This window comes from Solenopsis invicta, chromosome 7, assembly GCF_016802725.1.
Source record: "Solenopsis invicta isolate M01_SB chromosome 7, UNIL_Sinv_3.0, whole genome shotgun sequence".
Taxonomy (NCBI): Eukaryota; Metazoa; Arthropoda; class Insecta; order Hymenoptera; family Formicidae; genus Solenopsis; species Solenopsis invicta.
Genome location: NC_052670.1, coordinates 17,721,862 through 17,736,536, shown reverse-complemented (window position 1 = coordinate 17,736,536; position 14,675 = coordinate 17,721,862). Strand labels below are relative to the sequence as shown.

General features: G+C 34.1%; 1 protein-coding gene across 3 annotated transcripts in view; it reads left to right on the top strand.

Annotated features, from left to right (window-relative positions):
• The window catches only part of LOC105195512 (sodium/potassium/calcium exchanger 4), a 129,806-nt gene that overhangs the window by 112,948 nt on the left and 2,183 nt on the right, over nucleotides 1–14,675 (top strand). For all 3 annotated transcript variants that reach the window (XM_039452046.1, XM_039452047.1, XM_039452045.1), the window contains exons 4-7: nucleotides 12,666–12,903; nucleotides 13,169–13,300; nucleotides 13,796–14,011; nucleotides 14,294–14,395. In XM_039452046.1, coding sequence (XP_039307980.1) covers nucleotides 12,666–12,903; nucleotides 13,169–13,300; nucleotides 13,796–14,011; nucleotides 14,294–14,395 — 688 coding nt within the window. The remainder of the gene's footprint in view (nucleotides 1–12,665; nucleotides 12,904–13,168; nucleotides 13,301–13,795; nucleotides 14,012–14,293; nucleotides 14,396–14,675) is intronic.

The window sequence follows — 14,675 nt, the reverse complement described above, 5'->3', positions numbered from 1 at the left end:
GAATCAAATGCAGAGTAAATAGTGTAAACGTGGTGAAATGTGAAACAACTTTGAGGGATAGATCTGGATAAAAGACAAAATTAAATCAAACTGTTGCATCGTGGAAACAATAAGCTAATCGTCGTGTGCGTGAGTAAACGTGCTTAAACTTGTTCGAAACCCTCCCCCTTCCCCCTCCCTCTCTTTCTCTCTCTCTCTCTCTCTCTCTCTCTCTCGGTCCTTTCTCTACTCCGCTGCTTCCTTCTGGAACTCCCTTCCCGACAATATCAGATCATCACCTACCATCACCTCATTCAAACAGGAACTCTTCGCTCATCTGAGGCGGGCTTGACAGTCCTGGATCCTGCGGGGGTGCGTGGACGTGGACTGCTTGCCTCTTCCATACTCGGGTACGCCGTACTGCCGCTCCTTCTTTTTACGTTTACACGTCTACGTTCTTCTCTTATCTAGTTATATAATCTTATTTTCGTACTGCTTTTATTTTGTTAATTTCGCTTTCTTCCTTATTATTCTTGCGCTTCTGTTAGTTTCATACTTAGTTTACTTTACGCTAATAACTTATCATCTGTTACCTTATATTAATGTTATATATTATTTATATTAATGTTACAACCGCTTCGCGTACTCAGAGAGATATTATTATTGTTTTTATTTTTGTTTTTTTATTTTTATTTTATTTATATATTTACACTTATTCTCGTCGTTATCTTTATTCTTCTAGCACTTTTGTCATCATTTTTTCTTTCTTATCCTGCGCTAACTATTGTCTGCTACTTTGTTATACGACATTTTATTCTCTCATCCTGTACTGCAATGTATCTACTTCTTTTGCGTTCTTAGAGGGCCTAGAACGCCAATAAACGCTTTGTCTGTCTGTCTGTCTGTCTGTCTGTCTCTCTCTCTCTCTCTCTCTCTCTCTCTCTCTCTCTCTCTCTCCTTTTTTCCCTCTCTGACGTGTGTAAGTGGATCACAGGTGACGGACCGCTTATGCTGATATTAACGGTTTCGGCCAGTAATTATCAACAGGAACGAGGAATACACAGAATACCAATGCTCGGCATGTAGGAAGGCAATTAAAAGCAAAGCTGTTAAATGTAAAAATTGCCCAAAGTTTTTTTACAATCCAAGTGTAAATAAGCATAAAATTTTTTATAAAAACCAAGAGTACGTGCCGTGTAAAGGACTATTTGAGGAATTTTTGATTAATATTGAGAAAGTACCGACACCGACAAGAAAAGATAGGACATTATCTACAGGATCTGTAGGGTCTACTGGAGCAGTCACAACAATGAGCAGTAAAAGTAAAGAGTCAGGTATTGATTTAAAAATAGATTGGATTATATGAGCTGTAAAAGAAATAAAAGATGAGGCGGTGCGTAAAAATGAAATTAAAATAATGATTAAGTAAGTAGTTCAAAAAGAATTAGAAATGTCAAACAAAAACTGGACAACTTGAAGAAAATGATACAGAGAACAGCATATGGATCAAAAGAAGAATCACAAAGAAGCTACAGTGAAACAGTTAAAGAAAAGAAAAAAGAAAACATTAAAATTGTTAAACCAAAATTATAACAGGAGAATGAAGACACGAAAAAAGTAATAAAAGAAAAAGTAGACATAAAAAATATGGCAATGGGATTAACGAAATTAAAGAAAGGAAGCAAAGGAGTAGTAATTATTGGTTGTGAAACTGGAGAAGAGGTAAAAAAATTGAAAGAGACAATACAAGCTAAGCTGGGAGAGAATTATCAAGTGCTGGAGTCGTTTCAATCAAAATTAAAGATAAAAATTGTTAACATAAATTTAGAAGAGATGAACTTAGATGATAATAAACTTATAAATACGATTAAGAATAAAATAGATACAGTAAATGTGCAAATTGTGAAGAGAATGGTTAAAGAAAAGAGTAACAATCAAAGAAGAGGAAATGAACAAGGATCAATAATAATGAAAGTAGATGAAGAGACGCACGAGCTGATTGAAGAAAGCAAAACTAAATGTAGGCTGGAAGAAATGTCCTGTATTTAAGTACGTCAGTGTCAAAAGATGTTTTAAATGCTGGGGGTACTTTCACATTGCTAAAAATTGTACGAGAGAAGAAACATGCCCAAGGAATCATAATTCGCGTGTTTGCACAGCAAAAAAAAGCAAATGTGTAAATTGTGTGTTCAAAAATAGAATATACAATTTAAAGATAAATGACGACCATGAAGCCATCAGTCGAGAATGCTCAACTTTTAAAAAGGCGTTACAGGGAGAGAAGAATCGAGCAGGCTGGGAGGATACAAAATAGCAACTACAGAAGAAAGAAGAAATCATTACGTATTCAAATGCGCAGAGCTTACCAGCGCATATAAAAGAACTTCAGCATCAAGTTAAGAAAAAAATAATCCTGTGATGATAGCGATGTCGGAGACTAAGCTGATTAGTGAGATAGAAGACAGTGAAGTAAATGTGCCAGGTTACAGTGTAGTTAGATGTGATGATAAAAATAGGAACACAGAGGGAGTTATTATGTATATAAGAGATATTAGACATGAAGTAATATTAATAAAAAAGTTAGAATCAAATTGCTGAAGTGCTGCGATAGAAATGAAAGAAAAACTATGTGAAGGAGTGATAATGGTAATATATCACTCACCAAGTGCATCGTACGGAGATTTTATCAGATTTTTTGAGGATATAGTAAAGGAGTTAATAATAAAGGAAGAAGGATAAAGGAGAAGAATAAAGGAAGAATGCATGGTAACAGAAAATTTTAATATAGATCTTATGATGGACTCATTTTATGGGAAAAAATTGCAAGAGACAATGTTAAGCTTGGGTATGAAACAGTATGTGAACAAACTAACAAGAGTTACAAAAGACAGTCAAACAATTATAAATTTAATCTTCTCTAATAATAATAAAATAGTACAAGTAATTCATGAACCTAAGATTATGGACCATACGTGACTGAAAGTTGAGTTGAGTGTGAGTAAAATTGAAACTAAATACAGGTAATTTAGCGCTAGAAATTAGAAAGAGGTTGATGAAAATGAATTTATTATATTAGTAAAATTACAGCAAAGTCAGGGATGGTAATGTAAATGTATGGGTGTGATTGAGAGAGCGGAAAAATTTGTTAACAGTATAGTAGATGCGTTAGATGTAATAACACCGAAGAAAAAATTTAGAATTCCGAAAGTATGGGAAAAGAAAAATGGTTTTCAGATGAGATAAGAGAGGCTGCGGATAAGAGGGATAAGACATATAGATAAGTATTGTATGATACCGAGAATACCGAACAAAATTGGTCAGAGTATAAAATTTAAAAAAATGGAGTATTAAAATTAATCAGGAAAAAGAAGAAAAAATATTATCAAAGGATGATAGATCTAAATAAAGAAAATCCTACGACTATGTGGAAATCCTTGAAAAAAGTAATTAGGGGCGAGCCAGTAGGTATAAAGGAAGTAAGAAATATAGATTTTGAGATCTTAGGCGATACCGAAGAGTGTAATATAGCTGATAAGTTTTATTTATATTATATATAAAGTATTAATAGTATAGTAAACTCTGTAAAGATAAATAAACCCGTCAGTGATATAATTAAATATTGAATGAATATAAATAAGAAAACTATTTATACTATTAAAAACAAAGGAATTATGGAAAGTTTTAAGATTGTTACACTAGAGCAGCTAGAAAAAATTATTATGGGATTAGCAAAAAAGAAAGGTATGGAAGAGGGGATATTTAGTGATATATTGAAGGTAGTTGTTCCTACAATAACAGAAGAATTTGCGATTTTAATAAATAATTCTTTAAGAGAAGGTCACTGTCCGAAAGGTTGGGACACCTCTACTATAATACCAATCCCAAAGATAGATCAAGTTAAAAAAGCGAGCGAATATAGGCCTATTAATATGTTACCAATGAAAAAGTGCTAAAATTAGTAGTAAAAGAACAACTTGAAACATACTTGGAAACAAACGGTATTATAACAGAGCATCAGGCGGGATTTAGAAAATATTATTTGTGTGAAACAGCGATTCAATCTGTCATAGACGAATTGAAATTAATAGTAAACGAAGGAGAAATGGAGTAATCTTCATGGATCTTAAGAGAGCATTTAAAACAATAAATAGAGAAAGATTGTTAAAAAAAATGTATCAATACGAAATTAGAGGAATAACCTTAGAATGATTTACCAGGTGTAGAAGTATGAAACCGTAATTTTTTTGTAAAATTTACACGTCCGTTGTTTGAAAATAATAAAAAATATTTTATTCAAAATAATTTCCATTGCTATTTATACATTTTTTCCATCTCTCTGGCAGTTTATGAATGCTACGCCAAAAAAAAACAATTCTTCTTTTGAAGCAAACCAGTTATTGAACCATTTTCGTACATTTTCATACGAATTGAAGCGTTGTTCAGCGAGAGCGTGTCCCAGTGATGCGAATAGATGATAATTGGACGGAACCAAGTCTGGAGATTAAGCCGCATGCGCTAATATTTCCCAATTGAACGCTTCGATCGTTTTGCTGTGTGTGATGGGGCATTATCATGGAGTAAAATGACTTTGTGTTGCCTTTTTCCATATTCCGGTTGTTTTTCACGTAATGCTTGATTTAAATCAATCATTTGCTGTTGGTAGCGATCAACGTTAACGGTTTCACCAGGTTTTAGCAGTTCAAAATAGATTACACCTTTCTGATCCCACCAAACATAGAGCATTGTTTTCTTTCCAAAGCGATTTGGTCTTGCAGTGGATGTTGTTGGTTCGCCTGGATTTATCCATGATTTACGACGTTTAGAATTCTCAAAATATATCTATTTTTCATCACCTGTCACGATTCGATGGAGAAATGACTTTCTTTTGTATTTGTCGAGCAGCATTTCACAAGTGGGTTTTTGATTTTCTTCCTGTCTTTCATTTAGTTCATACGGAACCCATTTTTCCACTTTCTGAATCTTTCCTATAGATTTAAAACGAATGGAAACGGCTTTCTGCGTCACATTCAATTGATCCGCAAGTTCTTGTTGAGTTTGAGTATCATTTCCATTCAATGAGGCTTGCAATTTATTGTCTGCAAACTTTTTTGGTTTGCCACGCTCTTTACTTCTTACATCAAAATCACCACTTTTGAATTTTTTAAACCACTCGAAACACTGTGTTTTACCAAGAGCATGTTTACCGTAAGCTTCGACAAGCATTCGATGCAATTCTGCAGCAATTTTCTTCAAATGATAACAGAAAACCAATGCTGTCCGCAAATCGTAGTTTGTAGGCACAAAACTCGACATGTTTAAGGTTATAGAAAAATATACCGGTGTATGGAACTTGGATTGTTGGGTGTTAAAAACCTTTATCAGCTGTTAGAGGGAGATGATGGCGCTGCAGAAGCGGTCTTGCGATCCCTAAACTGTTGGCTAACACTATCTATAGGAAAATTCCGGTTTCATACTTCTACACCTGGTAAATAATACTTAAATAATAGGAAACAACAGATACAATTCAATCAGATATCGTCTAAATTATTGTCCACAGAATATGGAGTGCCACAAGATTCAGTATTAGGACTTTTGCTATTTATAGTATATATAAATGATATTGGGAGTATAAATTAATTCGGTCCGTTTTCAAAAGATGGCTCTGGCTGTTATGAATATGTGGCGTTCTTACACTCTTTCACTTACACTATTTATTCTTACACTTACACTTTCTACACTTGTTACTTAGCAACACACTAAACATCTTTTGTTAAAAACATTTACTTCTTTATTAATATATTGTCTGTCAAGGAATGAACACGTTTATAATAAATATCTTTCAATCTCGAATAAATCTAGTGATTTATACATTAAGTCGCTACATTTTTGGTGACCCCGACGTGATCACGGTGTGAGCTGAAATATCTCTTGACGCGGGAAGTTTGATTTCCGAAGTGCCATTTGGTGTCTACAAGAATCTTCGAATTTTGATTTCTGGATCGTCTTGGTTCTTCTCTGGAAGCATCAGTTTAATAAAATGCCTGTGGACAGAACTCCTGTTAAATCTGAGTCAACTCCGTCAACTTCTACTACTTCAGCGTCAACCGTAAGCCTACAAGAACAGGTCGGAACAGAGATTTTAAATTTATCTTCTGATTTTGAACATCAGTCATCGGGTGAATCCACTCAGATCCATTCAAATGAATTTCGCCTTTTGAAACTTCCAACCTTTTGGCATAAACAACCTAAGCTGTGGTTTGCTCAGATTGAGAGTGAATTTACTGTATACCGTATCCGTTCTGAGGATATTAAATATAGTTCAGTTATTTGTCATCTTGATGAACAAGCGTTAGTCGCGATTTCGGAGATTGTTGAAAATCCGCCTGAAATTGATAAATATAATCAGTTAAAGAAAGCACTCATTCATCGTTTCACGGATTCTGAAGAAAAACGTTTGAGACAATTATTAGCTGGTATTGAGTTAAATGACAAGAAGCCTTCAGAACTTTTACGTGAAATCCGTCAATTATCTGGTGGTTCTTTAGCAGATAACATTTTACATTCGATTTGGCTACAACGTTTACCATATAAAGTTCAAGCGACTCTTGCAGTGGTTGAAAATGTACCTTTAGTCAAGCTCTCGGAACTCGCGGATAAAATAGTTGAACGTGATACTGGTTTTCAAGTCGCGGAAGTTAATACGCAATCAACCTCTAAACAATCTAATTTTGCTGATTTGGAACAAAGAATCGCTGCGCTTGAAGTATCTCATCGTCGTGGCAGATCTTTTAGCCGATCTAGAAGCAAATCAAAATTCAGATCAAATTCACGAAATAAAAGATCTAATTCTAAAGATCAGTCAATTTGTTTTTATCACAAAAAATTTGGTAATAAGGCAAAGAGATGTACCATTCCTTGCTTGATGTCAAAAACTCTTACCGACTCTCAGGAAAACTAGAAGCGCCGTTGAAGATTGAGGCTGCTTACAACGGTTTACCTTGCCATCGCCTCGTAATTTTTGACAAATCAACTAATTTACATTTTCTTGTTGATACTGGTGCTGATATTTCCTTAATACCTAAGAGAGGTTTGTTTAAACCATTACCAGCTAATTTTAAACTTTTTGCTGCCAATGGTACTCAAATTCATACTTATGGTTCTAAAACTCTTTCTTTGGATCTTGGCCTCAGGAGAAATTTCCGTTGGAAATTTTGCATCGCGGATATTCAACGTCCCATTTTAGGTGCAGATTTTCTTGGATATTTTAATCTCCTAGTTGACATTAAAAACAAACGCTTGGTCGACTCTGTTACTGGCCTTAAACATTTTGGAAAGATCCAAGAAGTTTCACAATTATCCATATGTACCATGTCTCCTGACTCTCCTTATCACAGGATTTTAGCGGAATTTCCTGGACTTACTCGATTTGCTCCTCTTTCTTCGGTGAAGTCTTATGGAATTGAACATCGTATCATCACGGAAGGATCTCCTAAATTTTCAGTTCCCGGAAGACTTTCTCCGGAAAAACTCAAGTTTGCCAAGGAGGAATTCAAGTTTATGATGGAACAAGGAATTTGTAGACCTTCGAGTAGTACTTGGGCAGCCCCTTTACATATGGTTCCCAAATCGGAAAATGTTTGGAGACTTTGTGGTGATTATCGTGCATTAAATTCGGCTACTATTCCTGATCGTTACCCACTGCCTCATATTCAAGGTTTTACTTCTGGGCTTTATGGTAAGAATATCTTCTCCAAGATTGACTTAGTAAAAGCGTACTATCAAGTACCCGTCGCCAAAGAGGATATTCACAAGACCGCCGTTACCACACCTTTTGGACTTTTTGAATTTTTAGTCATGCCTTTTGGTCTTCGTAACGCAGCTCAAACTTTTCAAAGATTAATGAACTCACTGCTCAGTGATTTAGATTTTGTTTTTTGCTATCTTGACGACATTCTTATAGCTTCCAAAAATGAACAAGAACATATTGCCCATTTGCGCATTATTTTTGATCGTTTATTGCTTTGAGTTTCATACAAAACCCCTGTTTTTTACTGTGTTGAATATGTCAACTTTTGTAGTAACTAGGCAGCACTTACGGGAGGTTTTAGTTTTCTGTTTTAATTAAAAGAAAAACGCAGCTGAAGCGCATCGAATGCTGATAGAAGTTTATGATGACAATGCCCCAACTGATAAATCATGTAGGGAATGGTTTCAACGTTTCAAGAATGGTAATTTTAGCGTCGAAGACAAGCCTTGCTCTGGACAGCCAAAAAAATTTGAAGACAAAGAATTGAAGGCATTACTCGATGAAGATCCGAGTCAAACGCAGGAAGAGCTTGCAGAATGATTGGGAGTTACGCAACCAACAGTTCTCGTACGATTGAAATCCATGGGAATGATTCTCAAGCAAGGTAATTGGGTGCCTCATGAATTGAAACAGAGAGACATTGAAAGGCAATTTTTCACTTGCGAGCAGCTGATTCAAAGGCAACATAGAAAGGGTTTTTTACGGGTTGTGACGGGGGATGAGAAATGGATATTCTAACCCCAAGAAGAAAAAATATTACCCTAGATGCGATCAATCGTTGCCATCGACCTCAACATCAACACCAAACCCGAATATTTATGGTTTGAAAGTAATGCTATGTATCTGGTGGGACCAAAGGGGTGTTGTATACTACGAGTTGCTACAACCTGGCGAATCCATTACGGGCGATCGGTATAGGCTACAATTGATTCGTTTGAATGCACGAGAAAAACGGTCGGAATACGAGGAACGACATGACAAAGTTATTCTGCTACATGATAACGCTCGGCCTCATGTCGCAAAAGTCGTCAAAACTTATTTGGAAACGCTCAAGTAGGATATTTTACCGCACCCGCCGTATTCGCCGGACATTGCTCCATCTGATTACTGGTTATTTCGACGGATGTAGCACTATTTGGCAGGACACCGGTTTACTTCTTTCGCAGAAATCGAAAATTGGCTCCTAACTTGGATCGCTTTAAAAGATAAAACATTTTTTTTTAGATGGAATTCGAAAATTGCCTGAGAGGTGGGACAAAGTAATAGCCAATGATGGACAATACTTTAATTAATCTGTTCATTTAATTTGTTCTGAAATAAATGCATTTTTAACCATAAAAAAAACGGACCGAATTAATTTACTTCCAATATAATTGAAGTATGTCCAGAAGGATGCAATATAAAAATGTTTGCAGACAACACGCTTATATATGTAAATGCAGAAAGTAGTGCGGATGTAGGAGTAAAAATAAATACGGCTTTTAATGTAGTCGAACATTGGATGAATATAAATAAGTTACAAATGAACGCAGATAAAACAAAATATATGTTAGTTAGAAGTATTAGAAAAGAATTAAGAGGTAATACTGCCGTGAAGTGTCTAGGTGGAATTGAAATAGAACGGGTATCAACCATGAAATATTTAAGTATAATGTTAGACAATAGACTTAGATTTCAGGACCACTACGATTATATACTTAATAAAATAAGGAAAAAACTAGCTTTTTAAATAGAGTAGGTAACTTTGTATTAGCATATACTATGTATTGTGTACAAGTCATAGCATCTCATTTTGAGTACTGTGCTACTCTATTAGATGGGATGGGTGAAACGCAATTAAATAAACTTTGAGATAGCTCAAAACCGTGACATGAGAGTAATTCTGCAGTGCAATAGATTTACCAAAATTCAACATATGCTACATACCTTACAGTTCATGTCTGTAAGGCACCGATTATGTTATATTGTTAATGTATTTATCTTTAAAATATTAAATGGCATGGCTTTGGAGGCGTTAAACAATAAAATAGAAATAGTGAGAGGAGAGTGTGATAAACGAACAGACAAGGCAGACAGGAAACTTAGTAGTAACTTTCCATAAAACTAGAAGAGATTAAAAAAAGCTTGTTTTATGAAGACATAAAAATGTATAATTTGTTACCCACTGTGATTAAGCAATGTAGAGAATTAGTAGCGTTTAAGAGATTGTTAAAAGAATATATATCAGTTAATGTTAATATATAGTTAATGTATGTATAATAATTGTGTACAAGAAATAGCTGTAAAAGTTAAAATAAAGGTCAATCAATCAAAATATCTTTCTCTCTCTCTCTCTCTCTCTCTCTCTCTCTCTCTCTCTCTCTCTCTCTTTCTGTAACAAGAAAAATACTACTATTTCTAAAAACTCAAGATGTAAATATTTTTGTAAATTTTGTACAATTCTTTGATTCTTCGATTGTACAAAGACTTTCCTAGCACTTCTTTTATCAAAATCATTAAAATCAAGACGGAAAATAATTGTGTGTGTGTGTGTGTGTGTGTGAGAGAGAAGAGAGGAAGACTCTTGTGTGTTGTTTTAGCTGAGCGCAGCAGGCGTCTCGCAAAACACCCGCGCGTAACGGTGAATGCGCTATCGCTACGTATCTTTTGTATTCGACCCATGATACGTTAACTTAATCGGTTTATATTTTAAAATCTAAGCTTCTGCCAAATTTTTGCCAAAGGAAAAATTGTCTTAGAATTCGACCAGAAATACGTCCCTTGAAAGACAACTGTTTATTCTGAATTACCCTGTATAACTACAAAACAATAGCGTGATTTAGAAAACTAAAACATGGTGCGATTTAGGAGACTAAAGCATTTTGTAAATATTTATTTAATTTACAAATAAGAACACAAAGTTATGTGAACTTTATTAATTTAATTTTAATAATACTGTGATCATTACAAATTATCAAAATTTAGATTATTTATTTTACCTTTTTGGCAATCAAGCTACGAAATGTGTCAAAAAATAGCAGCCAAGTTACTATTTTTTTATACATATTAAAAACAAAATTTCTATTGTTCTTAAAATTTTAAGTTCAATGAAAGATGATAATATTATGTAGTTCCCAAATAGTCCCACAAATAGTGTATAAGTACTGCGGTTGAATTTATACACGAGATGGTGTAATTTAGCGGTATTGACAACCTTACTTTACTGTAAATCGTATGTGTGTAAGTCATTGTTTAAATTGGTAAAATTCACGATTTTAACATCTTCTTAATTTATGAGCCCATTTTTTATAGATATAGAGGAATATGCTTCATGTACAATTTTTTGTTTAGAAGAATTGCTAACAATAAGAGGAACTCCTCGCTTATAAGTAAATTAATTTTTTTAGTGTATTTAATCGAGACTCTAATGTGCGATCAGTGCACGATTTGATTGAATAGATAATAGGGAACTAAAGTAACGATGAAAGTAACGACTGAATTTGTTACCATTACTGTAAAAATGTAACGGTAACGACCGTTATCGTTACAAACAGAAAAAAATAACGTTTGTTATCGTAAAAAAAGTAACGGAAACTGTAACAGTGTTACAATTAACACTTTACTTCCTAATCCAATGTATATAATGACATTATACACAATTTAGTGCAAAATAATTCAGAAATTTTAATAGAAGAGATTGCTGAGACTCAACGTTGACACATCAACCGCATTTACAAAAGATTGTATACACTTTGAAACTTGATACGTTATAATTGCCACATGAAGAACCGAAATTATTTTATGATCACGGAATCTATATACGAGGTGTGTTCAAAAAATACCGGGAATTTTCGTTTTTTGAAAAAAATATTTATTTATTCGTCTACATTAATGTTGTCGCCTTCAAAATAGTCACCATTAAATATTATGCACTTATGCACTTATGCACTTATGCATATTATGCGCTTCTTCCAATCCCCGAAACACTTCTCAAACTCGATCTTTGGGATAGCCTTTAGCTCTTTCAGCGATGCGTTTTTAATGTCATCTATGCTTGTAAAACGACGGCCCTTTAAGGTTCTCTTTATTTTTGGAAATAGGAAAAAGTCACACGGAGCCATATCTGGCGAATATGAAGGCTGGAGCATCATTACAGTATTGTTTTTGGCCAAAAATTCACGAACAAGCAATGAAGTGTGAGCAGGTGCATTATCGTGGTGCAAAAGCCATGAATTGTTTTTCCATTGATATGCCAATTGATATGTCAACATCATCAGCGACTTCTCTGATTGTGATTCGGCGATTGTTCATAACCATTTCTTTCACTTTTTCGACGTTTTCATCGGTTCTTGATGTGCTGGGGCGTCCTTGGCGTTCGTCATCTTCAACGTCTTCACGGCCATCTTGGAAACGATTATACCACTCGTAAACTCTTGTTTTACTCATAGCAGACTCACCATAGGCCTTTGTTAACATTTCACACACTTTGTTACACTTTATGTTATTTTTCACGCAAAATTTGATACAAATTCTTTGATCCACTTTTTTTCAGAAACGAAAATCGCCGAGCTCATAAAAACACGTGTAACCTTAGCGGCTGCCGCAGACAAAGTAAACAATGAATACAGCTCAACATTTCAGCATACTTCAGGGGCATGTATACCAACATAAACAAAAAAAAAAATTTGACTGTCGGACTCTCCAAACCCGCGAAATTCCCGTTACTTTCTGAACACACCTCGTACTACCAGAACGTTGAGAAAAGATTATAGAAAATGACGGAGATTACATCGTTAACTAAAAAAAAATTTTTTATTTTAAATTTTTTAGTTCAAATTTTAATAATACATGGGCCACGAACTTTTGCGTTAACTTAATAACAATTTTTTTTCGTATACAGATGGTGCCGTTAGATTGGTGGCCTGTCAGTCGAGATTGTCTCGCTTATGGTGTCACAGTCGCAATTTTGATATGTATTATACACGACGAACGGGTGGAATGGTACGAAGCATTAACATTGGTACTTTTGTACATTGTTTATATCGCCGTGATGTACTGGGATAAATCGTTCCAGCGGTGTACAAGATTTCGAATGAACGAAAATCAAATATCTTCAGATAGTCCACGAGTCACAACAGGTAAGGTCATAATTTTAATCATGTTTCTTTTTTTCCGATTTGCTACTTATTTAGAATGGCTTTTAATCAATAAAGAATTTATAACTTTGTAACATCTCATAAACTTTATCCAGTAATTTTGATCATGTTTCAAGTCATTAAGTCTCAAAGATTTATCTCAAAAAAAATTTTTATGTTAATATTTTTAATAATAATATATTTTAGAGGAATAAACATTTTTAATAAATAAAATATATAATGCATAAATAATATATGTTTCTCACAGATTCTAGCGATATTCATTTACCAAGATCGGATAAATTACAATCGTCTGGAGATCGTGTGGAGCAGATAGCCACTATCGACGTGCCGTTACAAAATGGTGGAACAAAGACACAGGAAGAAAATCCAGATCCTAGTAAGTTTCTGTTTTAAATTTGAAACACAATATATTTATAACACGCAAGCATTTACTGAATTGCTCCTTACGTAAGTTTTTCTTCGTCACGCAGAATTTACTATTAAACGCAATAAACAAATATTTATTCTCTTAGTTCAATCTAATCAAATTGATTTCCACGCTTATCAATTATATTGACGATACCTTCGTGCATTTGCGATGACTAATTTTGACATGATAAAGCAATGAGTAATATATGTTTTATGTATGCTACTTGATCAAATGCAATTAAATACTTGTAAATGGAAATTTCCAGAGAGTTAACAGTTATCAAAATCACAAATTGAATATTTAAATTTCGCAAGTTTGATTAATAAACTATCGACATGTTTTACTAAAGTGTTACGTAATTCTGCAATTTTAACATTTAGACCATTATAAAAAACAAACAGTAGGCAATATATATGTCGAATTTGAAATTCTCGTAACACATTATGTACATATACGTAATAGATTATGAGTACGAACTCTTGGTATGGCCAGCGCATGCTGGATGGTTAAGGAAAACTGCTTGGGTCACAACCTGGCCTATTCATCTGGTATTCATGTGTACGATTCCCGATTGCGAAAAACCACGATTTAAGAATTGGTTTCCCATCACATTCGTGATGTGCATTATATGGATTGGATCGCTCAGCTACGTAGTAGCGTGGATGATTACTATAATCGGTAAGTGTTAATAATTATATTTTGACACCAAACTTAACAAAAAATGTACTGTAAATTGTTATGCAAAATGTTATGCAAAAGACAATATTTGATAAAATTTTATATCAGTTCTAAGTCAAAATTTTTCTAATTAAACAAAAATATTTTACGGTGTAACTTTAAAACACCATTCTCTCATTAAAATTAAAGCATGACAAAAGAAAAGACTAATAAACGCATCTTTATTTTATCATATAGATTTTGGCTTGTGACTTTGATGTGATTAAAATTTTATTCCTTCAGGAGATACGCTAAAGATACCAGATTCCGTAATGGGCATTACTTTCCTCGCAGCAGGAACCAGCGTACCCGAAGCCGTATCAAGCGTGATTGTTGCGAAACAAGGTATTATTAGCAAATATTGGGTTGGCAACTAAGTGATTGCGGATTTTGTCAATAGATGGTTTTAGCACATTCTTTTGTTTTGTCAACGTGTTTAAAGCACTTACCTATATTGTTTTCTTGTTGTTTGGACTTTCGCCTTTAATTTAGTAAAAAAATTTTATCGATTAGTTATTTAGTTTTGTTTTTATCCCAATTTAAAAATGGAAAAATAAGACGCGCATTTCAGACATATTTTATTGTATTATTTCTGAAAAGGCAAGATCGCATTGCAAGCACACAA